Here is a 21,524-nt window from a genome sequence, read left to right on the forward strand (position 1 = left end):
GGGACCCAGGCCTTGGCTGTGGCCACCGCCTTCTACCTTCTTTCAGGGTCCCGGCTTGGCCCTGGGCGGTGGCCTTGGGCTGGCTGCACCCAGCATCCCTGCTACCCGATCTCAGGAGCGAGCCGACCCCCCAGGTCGGCTCGCTCCTGCGATCCATCGGAGCAGGCACCCGGCTGGTGCCCAAGGCCCGGAAAGCCCCGGGCGGCTTTCTGGGCCTTTGGCTCCTCCGCACCCCAGCTTCCCTGTGATCCATCGGAGCAGGCACCCGGCTGGCGCCCAAGGCCCGGAAACCCCCGGGCGGCTTTCCGGGCCTTTGGCTCCGCCCGCACCCCAGCGTCCCTGCGACCCGATCGATCCATCGGAGCAGGCACCCGGCTGGCGCCCAAGGCCCGGAAAGCCCCAGGCGGCTTTCCGGGCCTTTGGCTCCGCCCGCACCCCAGCTTCCCTGCCACCCGATCGCAGGTCGGCTCGCTCCTGTGATCCATCGGAGCAGACACCCGGCTGGTGCCCAAGGCCCGGAAACCCCCGGGCGGCTTTCTGGGCCTTTGGCTCCTCCGCACCCCAGCGTCCCTGTGACCCGATCGCAGGAGCGAGCCGTCCCCCCAGGTCGGCGCAGACGCTTCCCTGCAACGGTTTCCTGGTGGGCGTGGTTGGTGGGCGTGGCGTGGTTGGTGGGCGTGGTTTGGGCGTAGCGAAGGTGCAGTCAATTTGCATATTTGTCTATTATAAGGTAGGATATTATTTGGGATTGTTCTATAAGGAAAATGTGTCTCTTCTTCCTGCTCATTTGTTTAACCATATGTATCAGCATGGACTTGTGGTTATCCAGTTTATTCCTAGCATTATAACTGATGTAGCGTCCTTGTTTATTTGATTACTCGGGCCTTGGGAGCTCAGCCAGTGAGCTCCAGTGTCCTTTGTAACCTGGCATGTTCTTGCTTTTTTTGATACCACATGATGCCTAGGCTCGTGCGCATCTTCCCTGCCCTGGAACCCGCCTCTGAGGGGCCAGCTCCTCCTTGGAGAAAGCGGTTGAAAACCCAGATTTGGGCACTGTGTGGTTCCAGGTCCTCTCAGTTGACGGGCCACAAATGCCTGTGTAGACACTGGCATTAATTTGAATTGGCATGCATACCTGAATCAGGTTTTTTAGCTTTTTAGTATGTTTTTCTTTTAACCACTTTAAAACTCAGGAAAAGTTGCAAGAGCATTTTTTTCTTTTTAACCCAGATACTACTTGAGTGTGATTTTCTAACAAACTAGGACACTTTCCTGTATAGTCACAATACAGCCATTGGAATCAATCAGCATCTGCACTTTATTTCTGTCTTCATTTCAGACCCTCTCTTTGTGAAGCCCGTTGGTTTCCAGAGGGCGGAGCAGCTTTCCCTCTGCTACTCCTGGTCCCTTGCAGGCTGTGCGTGTGCACTCTGGCACGTGACGAAGGGGTGTCTGTGGGACATCTCCAGAGAGGCTCTACTCCGTTTATAACTGATACGTATTTCACGGGAGGCACTTTGAAACTAATCATTCAGTGGCTCTTGGTTTCTGTCTTCAGTGGCCTCTAGTCCACTGCCTCCATCTTTTAATTTGGTGCTTTGTTGTCACCTACTCGACCAGAAGGGGCCTTGTCAGGCTGCCCTCCACAGTTGTCTTTGTCACTTTATGAGCCCTTCCTGACTGCTCTGCAGAGGTGCCCTGGTTGTTGTTGGTGGGACGGTATTGGACCTCCTGCCCTCCTGGTCTGTTTATAGGCACACAGACACCCACAGGCCTGTGGACTTCTGTTTGACGCCTCCAACCTGCCCACTTCAGTTCTCTCTCCCCAGGTGTGTGGCCTCTGACGCTGAGAGAGACAGTAAAAGCCTGGGGCACAGTTGCCCTCCAGGCCCTAACCTGTCTTAGCCCCATGTGTCCTGCCCCTGAGCTGGCTCCTCCTCCTCCAGCTCCTGATCCCCTACTGGGTAGCACCTGCTTGACTGCTGACGGGGCAGAGTTTTAGTCAGGTGCTTATTTCCTGAAGTTTCTTAAATTCAGACTTTAAGGCCAGTAACTTACTTAGAAGCCTTTCCTGAATTAAATTGAGGTTGACTAAAATGAGCAGTTTCTTATCTTTATCTCCAATGAGAATGAACGAGTGGGAAAGACCAGTTCTTTATTTGGTTTTTGAATCTCTGGTTTCCTCTGATGGAAAATTCATTTATAGACTGGTTTTTATTAATAAAAACCATCTTATATTAGCCAAAAATTTAAGATTAAGAGTGGCCTAAAATCAAATTAGCAATAATGAACTTGGTTACTTTGTATTTCTCTCTTTGAAGTTTAAAATGATGTGTGGCCTTTAGTCTAGTGGGGCAACCTACCGTCCACCTGAAAAGCCTGCTGGACCGGGCTCATGGGGCTGCCCTTGAACACAGGTGGCCATGCATTAGTGTAGGGTCAGCTGCTAGATTTGGGAGTGCAGCATTCATGTCGTTTCATGCCCCTTGTGTTTTGTCTGTTATGCATTCAGCCACGTGGGTCACTGGATGCTCGGACCTCTCTTCTCTTCACGCGATTGGTCCTCGTGGACCTTCCTCTGCCATTACTCCAGAAAAGGCCTTCATGAAGTCTTCCTAGGTTTCAGGACGGCCCTGGTCCCTGCTTTTAAGACAGTATTTATTGTAGTTTTTGTGTGTGTGTGGTTGTTTATTAAAAAGAACTCATTTTAGAACTTGAAGAGGTTTGTAAATGTAACTAATAATCTCGAGTCTGAACGAACCTCTGCGTCTGTTCGTGTGTGGCATCCAGTGAGTGCAGTGCAGACCCCATACTCCTGCAGAAGCCAGCTGACATGCTTGGGGTGCAGAGACTGTTGTGTGTGGAGTGGGTGCCTGGGACGAGGGAGTTTTCACTTGGGAAGACTGTCACAGATCCTAAGGAGGAGCAGCCTGTTGGGGGCTTGGTAGAAATGAGGGATAGTGTCTCTCGGAACAAGTCCCAGGGGCTAGGACACCATAAATGGGTTGGTGCACTCCACTAAGAGAATCCATTCTACCTTCTGCATTTGAGGCCCCAGGATAGTAGTTGAAGGAGGCTACCCAGCATGGCCTCTATTTGGTCAGTGGATATAACCTACTAATAACATGGGGATGGACTGAGTAGTAGGTCTGAAGTCTTGGGGTAAAGAGTGGTGGGGGGAGGATTGGAAGGGAGTCTGGACAAAGACAAGTAATAGGGTTGGTAACAGGACGAGTAGTAAGAGCCCCTCGAGAACTGGCTGTGGGCGGGCTCAGGCTGGCAGCCTAGTGGTCGTTCTCTGGAGGCATTGCAGCTGGGGGCAGGGAGAGGGCAAAGCCTGCATCCTGGACAAGGTGAGTCCCTGTGGCATGACCCTTGGCCTTGATAGCTGAGGTGGGACAAAGGTCAGTGATCCCAAGGCCAGGCTGTCACCCACAAAGACTTCTTTCCTTTTCTTTGATCTTTTTTTTTTTTTTTTGCATGATTTCTAACTGGAAGAAATTGTGAGATTAATACAAAGAGCTCGTCGCTGTGCTTCACCAGGTTCCCCACACACTCACGTTCTACTGCAATTGCTTTTCTCCTCACTGTTTGTCCTCAGTCCCTTGGATGTAAGTTGGGGGCATGATGTCCCTTTATCTTAAGCTCTTCAGTTTGTGTTTCCTAAAAAACAAGGACATTATCAAAATTAGAAAAATTATATTGGTACATCTTACGTGCCGATCTCACTCAGATTTTGCCATTTGTTCTAATAGCATCTATTAGCAACAAAATCTTGGCTCATGCTTACACTCAGTTGTCATGTCTCCTCCAGTCTCGACTGCTTCTCGTCTTCCTCTGGTTGGTGCAGAGGCGTTTCTGAAGAGGGAGCCCTGGTTTTCTGCACACCCGGGGTCTGGGGACAGGCAGTCAGCTTAGACGCACATGAACCAGTGGAAACAGTGCTGACACACAGGGGGCAGCTCCCAGCTGCACTTGGTCCACCTCTGGGGAGGCTGCTTCTCAGTCTAGGTTTGTCCATGTTCCTTTAGGGTAGATTCCATTTCTGCATCTGGGGCTGGCACACCCTGTCAGGGAGGTGGTGGTCTCCTTGCTACTTTCACTGGTGTTGTCAGCACCCACATGTTACATATGTCCAAATGTGATGTTAGGACAGCACTCTGGAGGATGGGGGAAGAACAGCAGGCAAATCCCTAGAATCCTTGTAGCAGAGACCAGGAGGGGCCAGTGTCTGAGCCGAAGTTTAGCATGAGGGTGAAGGTAGGGTTCAGAACAGAGCAGATGGCTTTTTCTGGGGTGCAGCCCAGAAAAGTAGATGAGGTCCTGACCCAAGAGAGCTCATGTTCTCCTGAGCGGACAGACTGGGTTTTGTCTTGAAAGAACTTAAATCAGTAACCAAAATAGGATATGGAGGGCTTGAACCCCAAACAGGACTCCAGAGAACCAGTGGAGCCTGTTCCAACACCTGGGGAGCACAGGCAGGGTCCGGCTCCCCCTTTCTGCCCTGGCACCCACACTTCTAAAGGGCAGTGAGAGGAGGGTGAGAAAAGGGAGCCGCAGAGCCTCACACCTCCATGGTAGGAAACTTGAGACCCTAGGAGAAGGCGTGGAGAAAGAATGTCCAGAGAAAACAGCGACGTCAAGGGGCTGAGCACACTGTCCGTGTGGATCTCGGAGTAGTGTGGACATCGGAGGTAACCGAGGGTGCAAGTGCTAGCTGCTGCCGCGGGTGCCATTTGTGCCATCCTGGGAGGTGGTGAGCTATTTGTTTATGCAGCTGCATATCTTTATGTCCATTTTATACTCTTCTGCATCAGAAAGGCTTTCCCAGGACTTCCAGTGAGAAAGAAGTAAATGGTAACTGTCAAAATGGAAGAGGAAGCCAAATGGAGGAAATAGCAGATATTCTAACCACAAAGACTGTTTGCTGCTGCAGCTAAACTGAATTCTGGGAGTCTTTGCAGCCAGGAAAACCAGGGAAGATCTTGAGAAAACCAACCTGCCCCCAAGATATTTTTTCCCTGATTAATAATTTTTAAAGTAACATCTAGCCAAGGGCTTGGGAGTGGGGGGAGTTAGTGTTTCATAGGTTTGCAGATGAAAGGAGTTGTGGCGGTGGGTGGTGGGGATGTTTGCACGACACTAAATGTACTTAATACCACTGCACTGTCCGCTTATAAATGGTTAAAATGGTAAATTTTATGTTGTGTATTTTATCACAAGTTTTAAAAAATAAAAGGGGTGTCTAACATGGATACTTAGGCAAAGAACATGGGGTATTCACACAGTCTTTTCCACAATAGTTTTTTTCAGAGAAAAGTGAAGGGACTTTCTCCGTATTTGCTGTGTTCTTTTTCTGTGCTCCTGGGGACTGCAGACACTCATCCTGAAGACTGTAGTTTTAATTCTCACCCTGGGCTTCCTTTCCACTTTCTGTACATGAACCTCACTAAAGCTCATGAAACCATTGTATTTAATATTTGTGTCACTCAAACAGTTGCAAAGGATGTTATTTTTGTCATTGCAAATATTGACAGTTTAATGAAATAAAACTTTTACATCGTTCTTTAAAGTATATCTGATCAGATAGAAATACTACAGAGATTTAACATCCACTGTTCTTTTACTTTGAAGTTAATTTACTTCCTACTAAGGCTACGTAATTTTACCATGAAGTATCTAAGCTCTGTGCTTCTGTTCCTTCTCTGAGCTCCTGTGACCATGTGAGGAGCCAATGCATATAAATGATTAGACCAATGCCTGGCACCTAGTGAGCAGTGCTGGGATTTTTATTGAAAATATTTCTCTTAATGAACTGGATGGAACCTCTTCCTCCCATTAGTTCATGGTCCTGTGGTGAATATTAATTGTTATAAAAAAGAGATAGGGCTTTGCACCAACTCTGATTCTCGTTTTGTTGACTTAGATGTTAAGCCCAAGAAAACTTCCCTGGCAGACGGGACTAAAAATAGCTTTGTGAGGCGTGTCATGCAGAGATGACATAGGAATCTATCACCAGAAGTTTTTAGTGATCAGCTGGCAACTTGATTAGGTCACCCTTCAAGTTTGCTGGATGCTGAGAACTAAGAACTGTTGGACTTGAACAGGACTTATGACCAAGTTCTTAGTGGTTAGTCCCTCAGGCTCTCACCAGAAACGGGTGTCTGCACTGCCAGGTGAATAAGGGGAAGAGGATTGGTGGGAAAAAGGTAATGTGGACACCTGGTGGTTCTCAGGCGAATGGAAGTTGTCGATTTAGAAATTGCGTTCCCACCAGCTGCTCACTCAGGGTGCCCCCAGTAAAGCTGTGCTCGGGGACTGTAGGCATGCATTCTGAAGACTGCAGCTTGAATTCTCGTCCTGGTCTTCCTTTCCACTTCATCCCTGTACATCACCGGCCACTGCTGGGTCCCCTTGTGCAGATGGTTCATGAGACACTTCATCAAGGGATTCATCTGTCTTATTTGGACCTGGGGTTTGCCTCCTGGGTATCCTGTCTTGAATTAAGTAGATAAAGCATATAAATTTGGTACATATTATGTGTTTTCAGGATTTAAATACTTCACAAAAGGGACGTGTATCAAAAATCACCAACCAGCTAGTTTTCAGTATGTATAAATTTAGTGTGTTATTTTTAATTACTCTAGAATGCTGATTGGCCAGGTGATGATTGGGTTTTGTAAGTGGCATCATCACTGAAACTAGGAAAGCTGGGTAAGAAGTCTGTATAAGCCTCCTTTGCTTATGTCACCTGAACACCAGGTTACGCATGTGACTGGGGACCGCTGCACCCTAATTGCAGGCCCTCTCCTGTCCCCCTGCAGGTACATGGTGCAGTGGCCTGGAGCACGGATACTGCGTCGGCAGGAGCTGGATGCCTTCCTGGCTCAGGCATTGTCCCCCAAACTCTACGAGCCTGATCAGCTGCAGGAGCTCAAGGTAACTAACACCCCCTTCCTTGTCCTGGAGCCTGGCTCTGGAGTCCAGGGACAGCTCACCTCACCTGGCCGCTGAGGACATCAAACTAGTAATGCTCAGGAAGAGAACTTGAGAGCCTTCAGGGCAAAGGAAATTTCCTTCCCAGCTATTGAAATGGTCAAGTCTACTTTTGTCTGCTATTTTCCCTTGTATACCAATGGGTGTTTTATTCGTGTTTTTCACATCATGAAATGAACTTGCCTTTTATTTCAGGTGGGGACCCCAAACCCTGGGAGGGAGGGCTTGGTCCTAAGAATTTCCTAACATCTGGCCAGGATCTTTTTCTTATTCGTTCTGTTGTTCCTAATTACAACATTCGTTTTCTCTAAAAACAAAACAAAAACCATAGTCTTTGTCCTCCAAATATTGTTAATCCCTTTTAAAAAAAACACTTGAAGAACAACGTTATATCATCATTCCTGTGCCCTTTTAGTCGGTATTTAACATCGTATTTCTTTTAATTTTCCCTTCTAGTAATTCCTTTTATTCTTTGTTTTAACAATATTAGTTTCTCCACGTTGTCACCTGATTTTTCAGTGTGCTTATCTTTTTAGTGCACTTTTATTGGTTGCTGTGTTCGCATGGCTATACTTGCTTTCTAATTTCTACACCAAATTTTAGAAAGTTCAAGAATTTTCAGAGTTAGCTAAATTAGTGAATCCGCCTTTTCTTTTTAATGCATAGGGTTTTTTTTTTCTTTGCTGTTGGTTATTTATTTATTTGTTTGTTTGTTTTACAAAATTTGATTTGTAATCAAGTAATCTCTTTTGATGAAATCGCCTTCACTTTTAGATCTTTTTGCCATTCTTTATGAAGGCGTTCTTTCCCTAAGGGGGAGTTTTAGGCTCACTTCATAGATTTTTAGTGTTCTACAATTGGGGCTCAATAAATTTCTGGTTTCCCTAAATTATTGAGTTAAATTCAGTAATTTGGTGTTGAGTGACCCTTGGCTGTGGGGAGCCCATGTCATTGTGGTCACTTTAGGCTTCTAATGACTTTGAAACAAGATAAATAAGATAACAAACCGTAGGAGAATCTACCTCAAATTGTATTCTTTACTCTGTAGATTAAGCTTTTCTGTTTGTTAGACAGAAATTATTTCTAATGGTTTTGAACTTAAGTTTTTTGTTCTAGAATATTTGGCCGGGTGTCCCCTGAGAGGCTGGTACTAAGCACAGGCTCTACCTCCTGTGTCCTAGACTGTGGTGCCACCACCATCTTCATCACCAGACTGTGCTCAGGGGTGTTGTAAATACTTTTACTAGAGTGTGGTGCCATCCCTCTACCTCTACTTCCTGTTTCTCTTATTTAGATTATTACATCAGTATTGACATCCCAGTTCTGAAAATCAGACCGCCAGGTATCAGGTATGCCCACCAAGCCTTATTCACCATCAAGTTGCTTTTACTCAAAGTTCATCTTTTCTCCCATATCCTTTTCATTTTTGGATCAACACATAGGATATAACTTTTGAAAGACAGTCACACTCTAAGCTTTCATTTTGGTTCTTTTGAAGTCTTAGTGCTTTCATGGTTTCTCCTGACTCTTCATCTAAAGCTAGGTGTCTAGAGCTGTGCTAGAAAGTGCAGGTACTGCAGGCCACCCCTGTCCCTTTGACTCTTGTGGTCTAGAGGTCTGTGTTCCCTTCACCAAGGGCAGCCTGCACGTTGGCACTCCGTCCGTGAGTAGCATAGATTTTGAAAGAACGAGAAGAAAAAACAATAGCTGTCCTTGGGGGTAGAGGTAATTGTTTTTTTTTAAGATTGAAGATACTCTCAGCTATCAGACTGAGAACTGATAGGAATAATCATTATTTAAATGCTACAAAAATTCCTATGTAGAGCTGAGAGAGGGTCCTAAAATTCAGTGATAGAAAAGTAAATTTTAAAACTTCTTTTTCATTTAATCATTAAAAGTTGTTTTGATATATCAAAATCAATGACAGTGCTTTCCTATAAAAAACCTTTTCACTGTGTAGGATATAGTCAACTCTTGATATTTGGTGGTGTTTTAAGGGCCATTATCCAGTTTGTGGATTGCCAGACCCTGTTTCTCTTCCACTTCTATCCATGTGCTTTGAGAATAAACAGGAAAAGAGAAAGAAAAGACCTAATTTTGACAATTTGGCCTCTGGTTGGCTTTTCTGGTGGGAAGTTTGGTGGGGAAATATGTTGAAACTATTAGTTAAAATGACTTTATAAGAGTTTCATTTGGTCTGTGCTCTGTCCGCCCCCTGCATCCTAAACATTTGCGTGTTCTGTGTGGCTCATTGAGGCCCTGGGGCTGTGATTACACCCTCACTTTTCTTTGGTATATTATGTGCTTCTCCTAGGTTCCCAGGGGGAATGAAATCATTAAGTAGAGTCAGCACTGTGTTTGGAGAAGGGGCGGGTAAAGGGTGAGGAGAAGGACCTTTGCACAGTTCCAGTTTTTGTCCAGTTTCTTTCTCCTTGCTCTTGACATCCCTATAATTGTCTTATATTCTTCTAATAGTTTCACATGCCAAGTGCAAAATATACAGATGGGAAATGAAGAGCTGTAAAGACGGCATATGGGCTGCAGCATGTCTGGTGCTTTTATGACTTGTTGTACATGTAGGTAAATAGGACCAGTCATAGTAAGAGTCTGCTGCCCAGTAATTAGAAGTCAGAAAAAGTTACTTTACTGGAATTTGGTTCTTGACCTAATTGGGCAGAGATTAAATTCCATACTTTATTTCCTTTAAAGTCAGAAAATATTGTCAACATTTCTCAGGTTGAGGAACTTTGGATAATGTTGAATATTTTATCCTGGTTGGTATAAGAAACTGAGATTGGAGTGTGAGGATTACGGCTATTTCTGTGGTCAAGGGTCCAGATTCTGGTGCTATTAGTTACCAGTATTGTGACCTTGAGCTCCTGTGGTTCAGGTTCTTCATCTATTAAGTGGGGGATTAAGAGCAGCACCTGCATCATGATTGTTGAGATGTAAATGAGGCAATACCTGCAAAAATACTTAGATCAGTGTCTGATACAAATTTATTAAGTTCCCCATAATTAGTATACAGTATTCTTTGTGTAATTAACACTTAAGGACAAAAGTACAAACTGCTATATAAAGTAATTAAAAAATTGGCAAAATATACACAGCAACTGAGATTTTATTCCCATTATTTAGACAACTTTTATTCTAAGAATTTTCCTCTGATAAATTAATGGTAGTTGTTATTACTAAAACTAAGTGGCTTGAAAATGATTTTTTAAATCCATAAAAACAAAATTTCAACTAATGGAGAGGCTATTTAAAATAAGAAATGTGTGTGGGTAATGTAGGCTTCTCCATTCCTCTCGTCAGCTCACAAGGCAATTATTCTCTCTAACTAGGGTGCTTCTGTGCTCCACACATCAGCTGTCCTTTCTTAACCTCAACACTCAGGTAACCATCTGCCCACAGTGGTTTTGAGCTTTATTAGTCAAATAAGGGTTTGTTGTCAATGTGACCAACAACACCAGTGACAAAGACATGGGAGCGTCATCGTGCTTCCGCAGAAGGCTGCTGCCGGCACCTGTCATAGCTTTTGTAGCCAGCAGACTTCCGAGCAGCACAGCACATTGTTGCCTTTCCCTCGGCTTTGACCTGGCCCAGAGGCCATGGCCAGCAGTAAAGGAGTGGCTGGAGGCCAGGTTGCTGCCTTGGCACCTTCCCGCAAGGTCAGCTCTTAGGGAGGAGAAAGCCCCTGTTACTGCCTTGAGACTCAGAATTTCCACTTTCTGTCTGCCCTCTTTTTCCCTACTTTCTGCTCATAAACATAAAAATGCATCTAATTCCATCACCCTAACCCCACCTGTCCTCAACTGAACATGTTTAGTTCCCCTTTCCAACATTGCATGGGAGAAGCAGGGGCCAGCAGAGTGGAGAGACTTCTCCAGGTTCAGGAAGTTCTGAACTGCATTGACTTAAAAATTAAAAAAAAAACAACAATCAAACAAAACAACAATAAAAAATATATTTCAATTTAAAAAATGGTTGGAAAACATAATGTTAACTAATAATGGGGACTGATAGCACAAAACAACAAATATTCATAAATTCATCAATATTTGGCACTAAAATGATCTTTTTTCTCTTTAATGAAAAGCCAGTTTATCTGCCACTTTTAGTATTGTTTAGTTTGAAACCCGTAAAGATAACATTCTTGAGATTCCATCCATGTGGGAAGACAGAAACCAGGACAGCTAAAACTCAGTCCCGGATAATCCACAAACTAGGTCCTTCACAGACAGATAATCAAGAGTTGACTGTATTTGTCAGTGTTTCTCACCCTGCACAGCAGATCTAGGCGAGAGAGCTGTGTGCACACAGGAGGGCTCCAAGCGCTATGACCCAGTGAGAAGAAGGGGAGACAGCCTCTAGATTCTGATAGTCTGCATGGTTCAGACACAGTGTTTTTGTTGTTGTGTTCTTTCATTTATAAGCTATCCATTTCTCCTAAAACATTTTGACAGTCTCATTAATAAGTTGCTATCTAAAACATTAACATATAAAATAATGTAAACAAAGTACGAGTTTTAGAATGAAATTATAACAAGTAATTTTTTAATATAACTTTGAAAAATGCATAATCTTGTTAGAATGTTTCTTTTTACAATCTTCCTGTTAATTCACTACCAGTATATAGAATCTGAAGTGTAAAAGTTTTATTTCATAAATGAATTGTGGGCTTCTTAATTGCTAAGGAGACTATTTATAATGTGTTACTTTATCATGTGTCAACCTTAATCATAGTATTATTTTACACTTGTATAATGCTTCACACGTTCAAATTGAAATGTTTCAGTATGTTTATAAAATAGTCTCTTTAAATTTAAATGTTAACTAACATAAAAAGTCTTTGTGTTGAAACAGGCCAGTGCTAGGTCACTGTATGGTGTTAACAGGTTTGCTTAGGGTGGCTGGTTGAGGGGTGTCCTGGTTAACCGTGAGAGTTGTAGTCAGACATTGTGACAACTTGGTAATGCAGTACTCTTACTCCATAGAAATCACTCTTTTCCATTTAAAGATTGAGAACCTCGACCCTCGAGGCATTCAGCTGTCAGCTCTCTTCATGAGTGGCGTGGACATGGCCCTGTTTGCAAACGACGCATGTGGCCAGCCCGTGCCCTGGGAACACTGCTGTCCTTGGATGTATTTTGATGGGAAGCTCTTCCAGTCCAAACTCCTCAAAGCAAGCCGGGAAAAGACCCCACTCATCGACCTCTGTGATGGTCAGGTCAGTTGCAGGAACACAGTCTGGTGGAGGTGGGGAGGACCGGCTGGCCACCTTCAAACAGAGGGAAATACCGCTCACTGTCCAATCAGTCATCTTTCATACCAAATTTGTAATGACCCCAGGTGATGGCATTCTGTTTTAGATTGGGTCCAGCCCACGTGTGAGTTAATGTCAGTTCAGTGCTGAGCTCTGGATACACATTTACATTAGACTCTCACTAATCACCATGATTATGTTCTATGAATTTGCCTCAAACATTGGGTTAGCAGATACTGAACCTTGCCTCGTAGGGGAAATGCAAGGCTAGGTCCCTCTATCCTCCAGTGACAACATCTTTGTCAACTGATCAACATATAACCTTGTTTATGTGTGTTTCTATTTAAAGACATCTTAATGAATATATATTGTTAATTCACTCACATTGAACTCAGGGCCAGCAGCGCTATTACTCAGCCTGAAATGAACAAAGCTCATCTAACACACGTATTTTCTCCATAAGGTGCTTATCCCAGCCTGGTACTTAGGAACACCGATAGCACTCAGCACTGCGCTTGGGGCCAAATCAAACAGCAAAGTCACCACTTTTAAACACCACCAAGTAGCTGGTGAACAGGACATTTGTTTACAGTATAAAAGCTGAAACCAAAAGGCAGAGTGTCATCTTCTTCAACCTCAACTTGAAACCCAAAGTGTCCCCTACTCTGCACATCTGTGAATGACCATGAGAATGCTCAGTATTGATTTGGGATTACAAGTACATTTTAGCAAGTAGGTGAATTCACAGATGTGTGGAGCTCATGAATAGAAAGGATTGACTGGTTTTTTTTTGTGTGTGTGTGTGTTTTTTTTTTAATTCTGGTTTAAAAATAAAGTGAAGTAGGTTATCAGGTTATTTGGTCCCATTGCCTAGAAGAGGCTCAAATTTGGTTCAAGCCTTTAAACCGTAGACTTTAAAACATGCAGTCTCTAAGGACTGGTTTACTACGACATAAGCACATTTTCAAATTCTGGTTAAAGATTGGTTGTTCACAAGACACTCCAGTTGAATTTTTTGGATGTTGAATGAGCTTTTTTGAGCTGAGTTATAGCACTGAAGTCAATGGCATTTGACACACGCAGGTTATATATTCCACATCTGTGTAGGTTATGTTGTTTTCCATGATGTAATGAACATGAAATGATACAACAGTCATCTCATAGGCAGTCTTGCAGACAGGTCAGGTCCCATCCTGAAGAGCGAGCTCCAGGCTTCCCTGAGGAGGCATCTATCACTCTGTACCACAGTTCACTCTCTGAAATGCAGTGAACACCTGCTCTAATACTAAAGAGAGGAAAATCAACTTTAAAGATGTGAGCTAGGCATCATCTACTCGGCGGTGCATGAGTGGAAAGAGGAAAACTGGATGAGATATCTTGACTTAGCCATTGATTTTGAGAACCAAATTTACAGTTTCATTAATAGCTTTTGGAGTCAATGGTTCTCACCTGAGGATCTGCTCAGATAGAAGAAATTCATTTTTGTTTTTGAGATTAAGAGGTACTTTATTTATTTATTTTTTTGCAATTTTGCTCTTGCGGTCATGTTTTCATTCTGCAAACAAGTACTACTGAGCAGACAGACTGTTTACAGATAAATAACTAGACATGGCACAGCAGCCTATATGTCACTTCTTTCCTGTCCATTCTAATTCAGCGGGAACCTTGTAAGTCACGTTTTCACATGCTGCGCTTGACTTGCAGGCTGAGCAAGCTGCCAAGGTAGAAAAGATGCGGCAGAGCATCCTGGAAGGGCTGAACTTCTCCCGGCAGAGCCTCCCGCTCCCCTTCCCACCGCCCTCGGCGCTGCCTTTCTACCCCTCCTCTGTGTACCCGAGGCACTTCGGGCCTGTCCCCCCAGCTCAGGGCCGAGGGCGTGGCTTTGCAGGTGAGTATGCCCACCTCTGCAGGTAGGACCGTGCTGGTGTGGGAAGACAGAGGCCCACACAGCTTGCAGGCCTTAGTGGGCCATATCTTGCCATGTTGAGACACTGTAATTAACTATCAGGCTTAGTTATGAAAGGAACAAATAGATCCCAGAAGCGTTTCTGGGAAAGGGAAAAAGGGAACTACAAAAGCTGTTGCAGTGATGAGATTTTAAAGATTTTTTCTCATGTGAGGTCTCCTCTGCCAAGGCCTCCTCCTGGATACTGACTGGGCCACGAGACAGCTCCTGGCTGCAGGAGGCTCCTTCAGTATCGGGGGAAGTGACAGGACAGTGTTGGTGTTGACAGGAGGGGTTGGGAGACCCCTCCCTGGCCGTTGATGGTGTAAGAACAAAACCTAGGAAATGGGGGTTGCTCTGCCTGAAAACCCACCGGGGCTCTCCCCTGAACCTGGTTCCTCACAGCTTCTCCCATCTCTCTCCACCCGGGTCCCACAGGAGTCTGTGGCTTTGGAGGCCCCTATGGGGAAACTGTAGCAACAGGCGCCTACCGTGCCTTCCGCGTGGCGACGGCAGCAGGACACTGTGGAGCCTTCTCAGGCAGTGACGGCAGCAGGACTAGCAAGTCGCAGGGCGGTAATTATGCCAGGCCTTCCAGAGCTTCTCCGCCAGCAGCTTCCCTGCTCCTCGGGCTCCTCTCTGTCCTGACTCCAGCAGCACATTCTTTCCCTGAGCCCCTCCCCCTGCGTTTGTTTCTGCTCCTCTCCCAGCTCCTGTCTGCCCCCAGGTCTCTGCAGCAGCTTTGCTGTGGCCCATCCCTGCCTTCCTTCTGGGCCATCATGTGTCCATACACAGGCTTTGTGTGCACCCAGTCCTCTAACCATCACTTCTGTGATAGAACCGGCTGCCCAGTAATACCCAGGGATGTGTCTTTCCTACCTTATTCCCCAACAGCCCATCCCGGTAAAGAGGATTATGCATGTATAGAAGATTCTAAGGCCCCAGTAGATTTCCTGGCATAAAAACTTAACACAGTTTGAAACATTTTAAAAGAAACATCTGATATTAGATATATAAATGAGTTTGTTTATTTTAAATTCCCATTGCTTCTCTTATTTGTATTAAGCTTACAAGGGAGAAGACAGTTTTAACATTTATTTTTGAAATCATGTCGTGTGATCTTGCTGTAATACGAAGCCTGAGACTTGAGGCTTTGTCACAAATCCTGCATTTGGGGACTGGCCATCGAGGCTACACGAGAGGGGTGTCCACATACATTTTTAAGTAACTGAGGATAGGCAGGCCTTTCTCTTTTAACCAGGAATGTTTTCCAGCTCAATGACTTGGGTGCTTACGGAGATTTGAGAGAGAGATCTTGTGTAGCAGTGAGACTCGAACAGATGAGTGCAGCCCCTCTGTGGCCACAGGAGCATTTGTCCCCCCGCACTGGACCTGCGTGCCCCTGGGTTCTCCCGGCTGTCGGTGCTTTTTCCTTCCTGTCCCTGTGCCATGCAGCACAGTGAGGTGTGCTGGCTTCTGCTCCTCATGGCCCTGGACTGGAATCTCTGCTAGCCTGCAGTCGGGGGAGCATGGGGGTCGGGGAACCTTAGGGTGACATGACAAGAGGAGCCTGCCTCCTAACTTCTCCAGATGGTGTCGAGCTCAGATCGGCACTGTCCACTGTAGCAGTCACTGGCCACATGTGGCTCTCAAGCACTTGAGCTGTGTTCTAAGTGAAGAATATACTTTAAAGATTTAATATGGAAAAAACAGAGCAAATTATCTCATTAATAGCTTTTTATATTGATTACATGTTCAAATAATATTATTTTGGATATATTGAGATAAACAAAATAGGGCTTCATGCAAAACATAAACCACAACTGAAAGGAAAATGTTTCCCTGTTTTTCGTTTTTCTTTGCCAGTCTTAATCCTGGGGTTTTAAAGGGTTTTTGTTTTTTGTCTATTTTTTGTGTAGGAATCCAACCTATACCTTCTCAGGGAGGGAAGCTAGAAATAGCTGGCACCGTGGTCGGCCACTGGGCTGGGAGCAGACGGGGCCGAGGGGGCCGCGGGCCTTTCCCCCTACAGGTCGTTTCTGTTGGAGGACCAGCAAGAGGGTAAGTGCTGATCAATGAAAATGTATTTATAGGAATTTAAAAATAGCTCTTATTTGCTTTTCAGTTTACTAGAAACATTTTTATTATATCACTAAATACACTCTTTATAATATTCATAGTGGTTATATAGGATTGCATTATATATACCTTTATGTAATTATTTAAATTGTCAAGCAATTATCCACACATTATTCAACTAACTATTTATAAATGTTTAAAACAGTAGTATGTTTGAAATGTATTATTTTTCAAATTGCATGCATTGGATATGAACCAAGAAAAATAAGATTGATTCCTTGGAATCAATCTTTGACATGTCCATGATTTAATAAACTCAGTGCTTCCTATAGCATAAGATTAGATACCTTTAAATCCATTTGATATTATTTTAAATGGTTTAAGTGCTGTTTGTAACAGATTCAAGTCTTTCTGCTTTTGTCCGATTTATTCTTCAGGCGTCCAAGAGGAGTTATTTCCACCCCAGTGATCAGAACATTTGGAAGAGGTGGGAGGTACTATGGCAGAGGTTACAAAAACCAGGGTGCGATTCAGGTAATAACACACATAATGCTGGTGCTGGTTACTCCCTAATGTCTTGTCTTCCAGGCTAGTGTTTATTGCCGGTATCCAGAGGGGGCGGGGTATTGTTGGGCTGTTTCTATGGAACATCTAACTTGATGGTGTCATGTGGTGCTCACCCTTCTGTAAGTCCCTCAAATCATTTCCATTAGGTTTGTACTCAGGTTCACAGCTGCTTGTAGGGATTTACAGAGAATAATCCAGGGCCGCTAATGGTGTTTATATTAGGAAACATTATTAGGTAAATAGCATTTAGGATTTAAAAAGAAAATCCTGACTTTCAGTGCTGGGACAGGAGGTCTGCTTTTCTCCTTCTCCTGGACCATCTTGACTAACTTCTCATCCCACCCCTTGCTGGCTGCTGTGCTGCTTAAAGGATAATCCCAAGAGGAAACAAGTCACGTGCTTGTCTTCAGGAAAGACTGGAACATTCTGCTTTGGATGATAGGATCTGGATCCTGGTGAATTTCCTCTTGAGAATGATACCAGTCAGCTTTAACACTGTAGTATGTCGTCCCACTTCTTGAATTATGGTATTTAATCACAGTGTACAGTTTATTCCGATGCCATTCATGTAAACATTGAGAGGAGTACACTCTTGCCCTGGCCGGTTTGGCTCAGTGGATAGAATGTTGTCCCTCGGACTCAAGGGTCCTGGGTTCGATTCCAGTCAAGGGCATGTACCTCGGTTGCAAGCTCAATCCCTGGCCCTGATCAGGGTACATGAGGGAGGCAACTAATCAATGTGTCTCTCTCACATCGATGTTTCTCTCTGTCTTTCCCCCTCCCTTCTACTCTCTAAAAATCAATGGAAAAATACCCTCCTGTGAGGATTCGAGGATTAAAAAAAAAAAGCGTGCACTCTTGTGACTAATATATTAATAACCCATATTTAGAAACGTAACTGGCCAACAGAAGATAAAACTGTCTTTTCCAGGTGGTCTTAGCACCTTGGTCACTTGTTTTAATGAAATAAATCAAACAAATCAAGTACAGAGCCCAGTCTCTTCCCTGAGAGGGACGCAGGCAGCCTCTCTGCTGTGAGCACAGCGTCTAGCAAGGGGCGGGGCTGGCTCAGTCTGCCTCTGCCTTTGCACAGGTGCGTTTTGAGCCAAGAGCACTCAGCCTCTCAGCAGGCCTAGGAGAGGGAGCCACAACCTTCCCGCAGCTCCAGCCCAGAGCTCTTCTGTGAAAATGGCCCTCGTGATGTTCTTGTCATCCTTAGTGGGTAAGGGCCTTTCCTGAGCTGGTAGTAGGGACTGTCTGCACATTGCTTATACACTTTAATATAAAACATACCTTGGGAATTTTCCTAGTAAGTTAGAAAACATTAGAAAATGCAGGCTACCAGTTAATTAATAGAAGTTAGTGCATACAGTGAATTTGTGACCCAGCATAAGGGAATTCTAGTTTAACAGTCCAATAAATTCTCAAAAACTGCACAAAACAGATGTGTAGCTTAACTCGTTATAAGGCAAATACTCATGTGCCATCACTATGTGATGAATACCATCACCGGCCATACTGAGAGCCCCTCGCTCCTTATCCCAATGCCTCCCTCCTCCCTCCGCCCAAAATAATCATGACCCAGAACTGTTCTCTGTGGTTTTATTCTTGTGTGTTGTCCCTAGACACAGTAGAGTTTTGTTCATTTTCTTTGGTTGCTGTTTCAGTCTCTCTCTCTCTCTTGTCCTTTACTTAATCTTGGAAGCACAGCCCAAGCATTCCATGACAGACCTGGATTCGGCTGAGTGTACACGTACACTGAGTGAGGCTCTGCCTACTCTTTCTCATATGCCAGTAGCGGGTCTGAGTGCTGCCTTGTTCTCGGGTTTATCCCTGCAGATGCGTGCTTTCCTGCTTGTCTATTTTTATGAGTTGGTCCCTCTTGGTGCCGCAATGACTAGACCATTCATTCACTAGGGATTGCAGAACGAAGATGTTCTCAACCCATCATTTCTTTTTATTTATTGGAGTATTTTTATAAGAACATGCTTCTGGTGCCGAGTTTTATAGCTTCTATAGGAAAGGCAAGGTCTGCATGTGATGTTCCAGTCACCTTGCCTGTCCTAGGTCACTGCGTCCTTTAGCTGTGACCTGAGGTCCTCAGTAGCTTTCTGTCTAGGGTGTCACTTAGCCCAGCAGACCTGCAATAGCCACTTCTCTTAGTTTCTTGGTTTCTTCAGTAGGAAACAGCTTTTCAATACCATAGTATAGGCACTGGTGCACTCTGACTGCCATGGGGTTGGTCACTGTTCCTGGTACTCTGTGCACATGGGCACAGCTCCATTTCTTCATACATGAATATGCGCACACACATATATGCGTTTTACTATATGTATTGCTAAGATAAGACTCCTCGCTGGGCAGGTATGCTCAGTGGTTGAGCGTCAACCCATGAAACAGGAGGTCCCGGTTCAATTCCTGGTCAGGGCACATGCCTGGGTTGCAGGTTCAATCCCCAGTAGGGGGTGTAAGGAGGCAGCCAATCAATGATTCTCTCTCATCATTGATGTTTATATCTCTCTCTCCCTCCCTCTCTCTGAAATCAATAAGAACATTAAAATAATATATTTTTTAAAAAGATACAATCCTCATGAATTCATACCAAGGTTTCCAATTCAAACTGCTGTCTAAGGTGCTTTCAACTTGGCCTCTTCATTGTCTAGATGTCCTTTCTCCATGTTGTGTCATGACTTCTGTGCTTTTCCTGTGGACAGAGCTAGAGGGATGATATGTGCGTGCATATCATGTATGCTGTGTACACACATGTATGCTGCTGCCTTTTTCTTTTCAATGAAAACCTCAAGAGTTTATATTGATTCTTTCAATTCAAATTTAGAACTTCAGAAATTTTACTTAACCTTTGCTGTTTATATCTGTATATGCTTCCATCCTGAGGCTCTTGGTTCCTAAGAACCCAGGGAATGGTTAACTTAGAATGTCCCATAACTGTTATCTACTTTACTAGAGGCCTGGCACACGAAATTCGTGCACGGGTATAGTCCCTAGGCCTGGCCTGCCATCAGGGCCATCTTCCCCGGCTGCCGGCAGCTGGCCCCGACCCCCGCCACCACCCACCCCCGGTTCCCTGCGGTTCCCTGCCGGCTGAGGGGAGAGACTGAGAGGTTGGCTGTTCCCGCCCGCTAGCCAGCCCCATCCCCCGCTGCCAGCCGCCCTCTATGTGTGGGGCAGCCAGCGGGGCGGGGCCTTGGCCTGGCGCCGCCCACGTCTGCCACCACCCACCCCCAGTTCCCCATTCGCCATTGCCATCGGGCGATCGGGGCCTGTGGACTGGGGGCAGCTCCTGCGTTGAGAGTCTGCACCCTGGTAGTCAGTGCACATCATAGCGACCAGTCATTCCACCATTCAGTCGATTTGCATATCACCCTTTTATTATGTAGGATTCCATATAGTACACACAGGCAGCTCAGCACATTAATACTGCCATCACCAGCACCATCACTGAGGACAACTAAAACGTTGGCATATGCCCTGCAATTCTTGCATTAAAAAAAAAAAAATTGCTGTGCTGTAATCGGCTGCATTGTTCCAGCATACAGCAGTGACCTGCTGCACTCTTCCTTTAGCCCCATCTGTCCAGGTTCCATACATCTGTGCATCCAGGCCCCACCAGCCTATGTCTGCAGGTCCATTTTGTCTCTCTGATGCTCTTTCTCTAGTAGATTCCTCAGTGAGGACTTATGGAACAAATACTCAGTTTGAAAATACTAGTAATTGTTTTCCTAACAGTGATACCTTGGAGATATTGTGGGTTTGTTTCCAGACCACTGCAAGAAAGTGAGTACTGCAACAGAGAGTTGTAATCTTTTTGCTGGGGGGGCGGGGGGGTGTCTTGCCTTCAGTTTGTAAAAATGAAACATCTGTGAGGCACAGTAAAGTGAAGAGCTTAAAGCAGGTTATTCTGTTGTTGAAAACATTGACTCACATCTGCTCCCCAAGTATCTTACATCTGTGGTGTGATTTTCTCCTGGTATAAAACTTTGCTATCAAAGACTGATAGTAATCTAATTGTCTTTCCCTTTGAAGCCATTTGCTGTTTTGGCTTAAATGTCCAAATTATTTTTTGTTTTTTTCTGTCAAAGTTTAGTGATGCGTCCTGCTGCTGGTTGCTCTGGGTCCATGCACTCGACAAGCTCTTTTAAACACAATTTTAAATCTTGATTTGCATCAGGAAGTTTTCTTGAATGACTAGTTTTTCATTTCTGTGCTTTTTCTTTGCTTTTTAAAATCTCTGGTCTCCTGTTCGCAGGGTCCATCTTCAGTGTTTGTCACACTCTTGATTTCTTTTTATCTTTTCCTTTTTTTATATATATAACTCACAAAACATACAATTCACCTGTTAAAAGTGTACAATTCTCAAGATCATGAAGTAGTTTATCATTCTAGGAAGAAACACATACTCATAAGCAGTCACTAGCCCCACCCCAAACTCCCCCTGCCCCTGACAACACATATCTGCTCTCTGTACCTTTCATGTAAATGCATGTGGGGCATGTACCAGCACTTCATTCCCTTTCATTGTTATGTTCTATTGTGTGCATGGACCACACTTTGTTTATCCATTTAAGTGTGTATGGACATTCAAGTTGTTTTTATTTTGGGGCTATTATGAATGGTTTCAGGTATACAACATAATGATTCAATACCTATATA

At 44.6% G+C, this 21,524-nt stretch overlaps 1 protein-coding gene across 3 annotated transcripts in view; it reads left to right on the forward strand.

The window, feature by feature from the left end:
* The window catches only part of FAM120A (family with sequence similarity 120A), a 110,082-nt gene that overhangs the window by 83,079 nt on the left and 5,479 nt on the right, over nucleotides 1-21,524 (forward strand). Inside the window, exons 12-17 of one of the 3 annotated variants that reach the window (XM_054727056.1) lie at nucleotides 6,825-6,939; nucleotides 12,017-12,226; nucleotides 13,967-14,150; nucleotides 14,646-14,783; nucleotides 16,127-16,268; nucleotides 16,724-16,820. In XM_054727056.1, the coding sequence (XP_054583031.1) occupies nucleotides 6,825-6,939; nucleotides 12,017-12,226; nucleotides 13,967-14,150; nucleotides 14,646-14,783; nucleotides 16,127-16,268; nucleotides 16,724-16,820 (886 nt within the window). Of the gene's footprint in view, nucleotides 1-6,824; nucleotides 6,940-12,016; nucleotides 12,227-13,966; nucleotides 14,151-14,645; nucleotides 14,784-16,126; nucleotides 16,269-16,723; nucleotides 16,821-21,524 lie in introns of those variants that run through there. The other 2 variants (XM_054727057.1, XM_054727058.1) reach the window with 2 other exon arrangements.

This window comes from Eptesicus fuscus, chromosome 15, assembly GCF_027574615.1.
Source record: "Eptesicus fuscus isolate TK198812 chromosome 15, DD_ASM_mEF_20220401, whole genome shotgun sequence".
Taxonomy (NCBI): domain Eukaryota; kingdom Metazoa; phylum Chordata; class Mammalia; order Chiroptera; family Vespertilionidae; genus Eptesicus; species Eptesicus fuscus.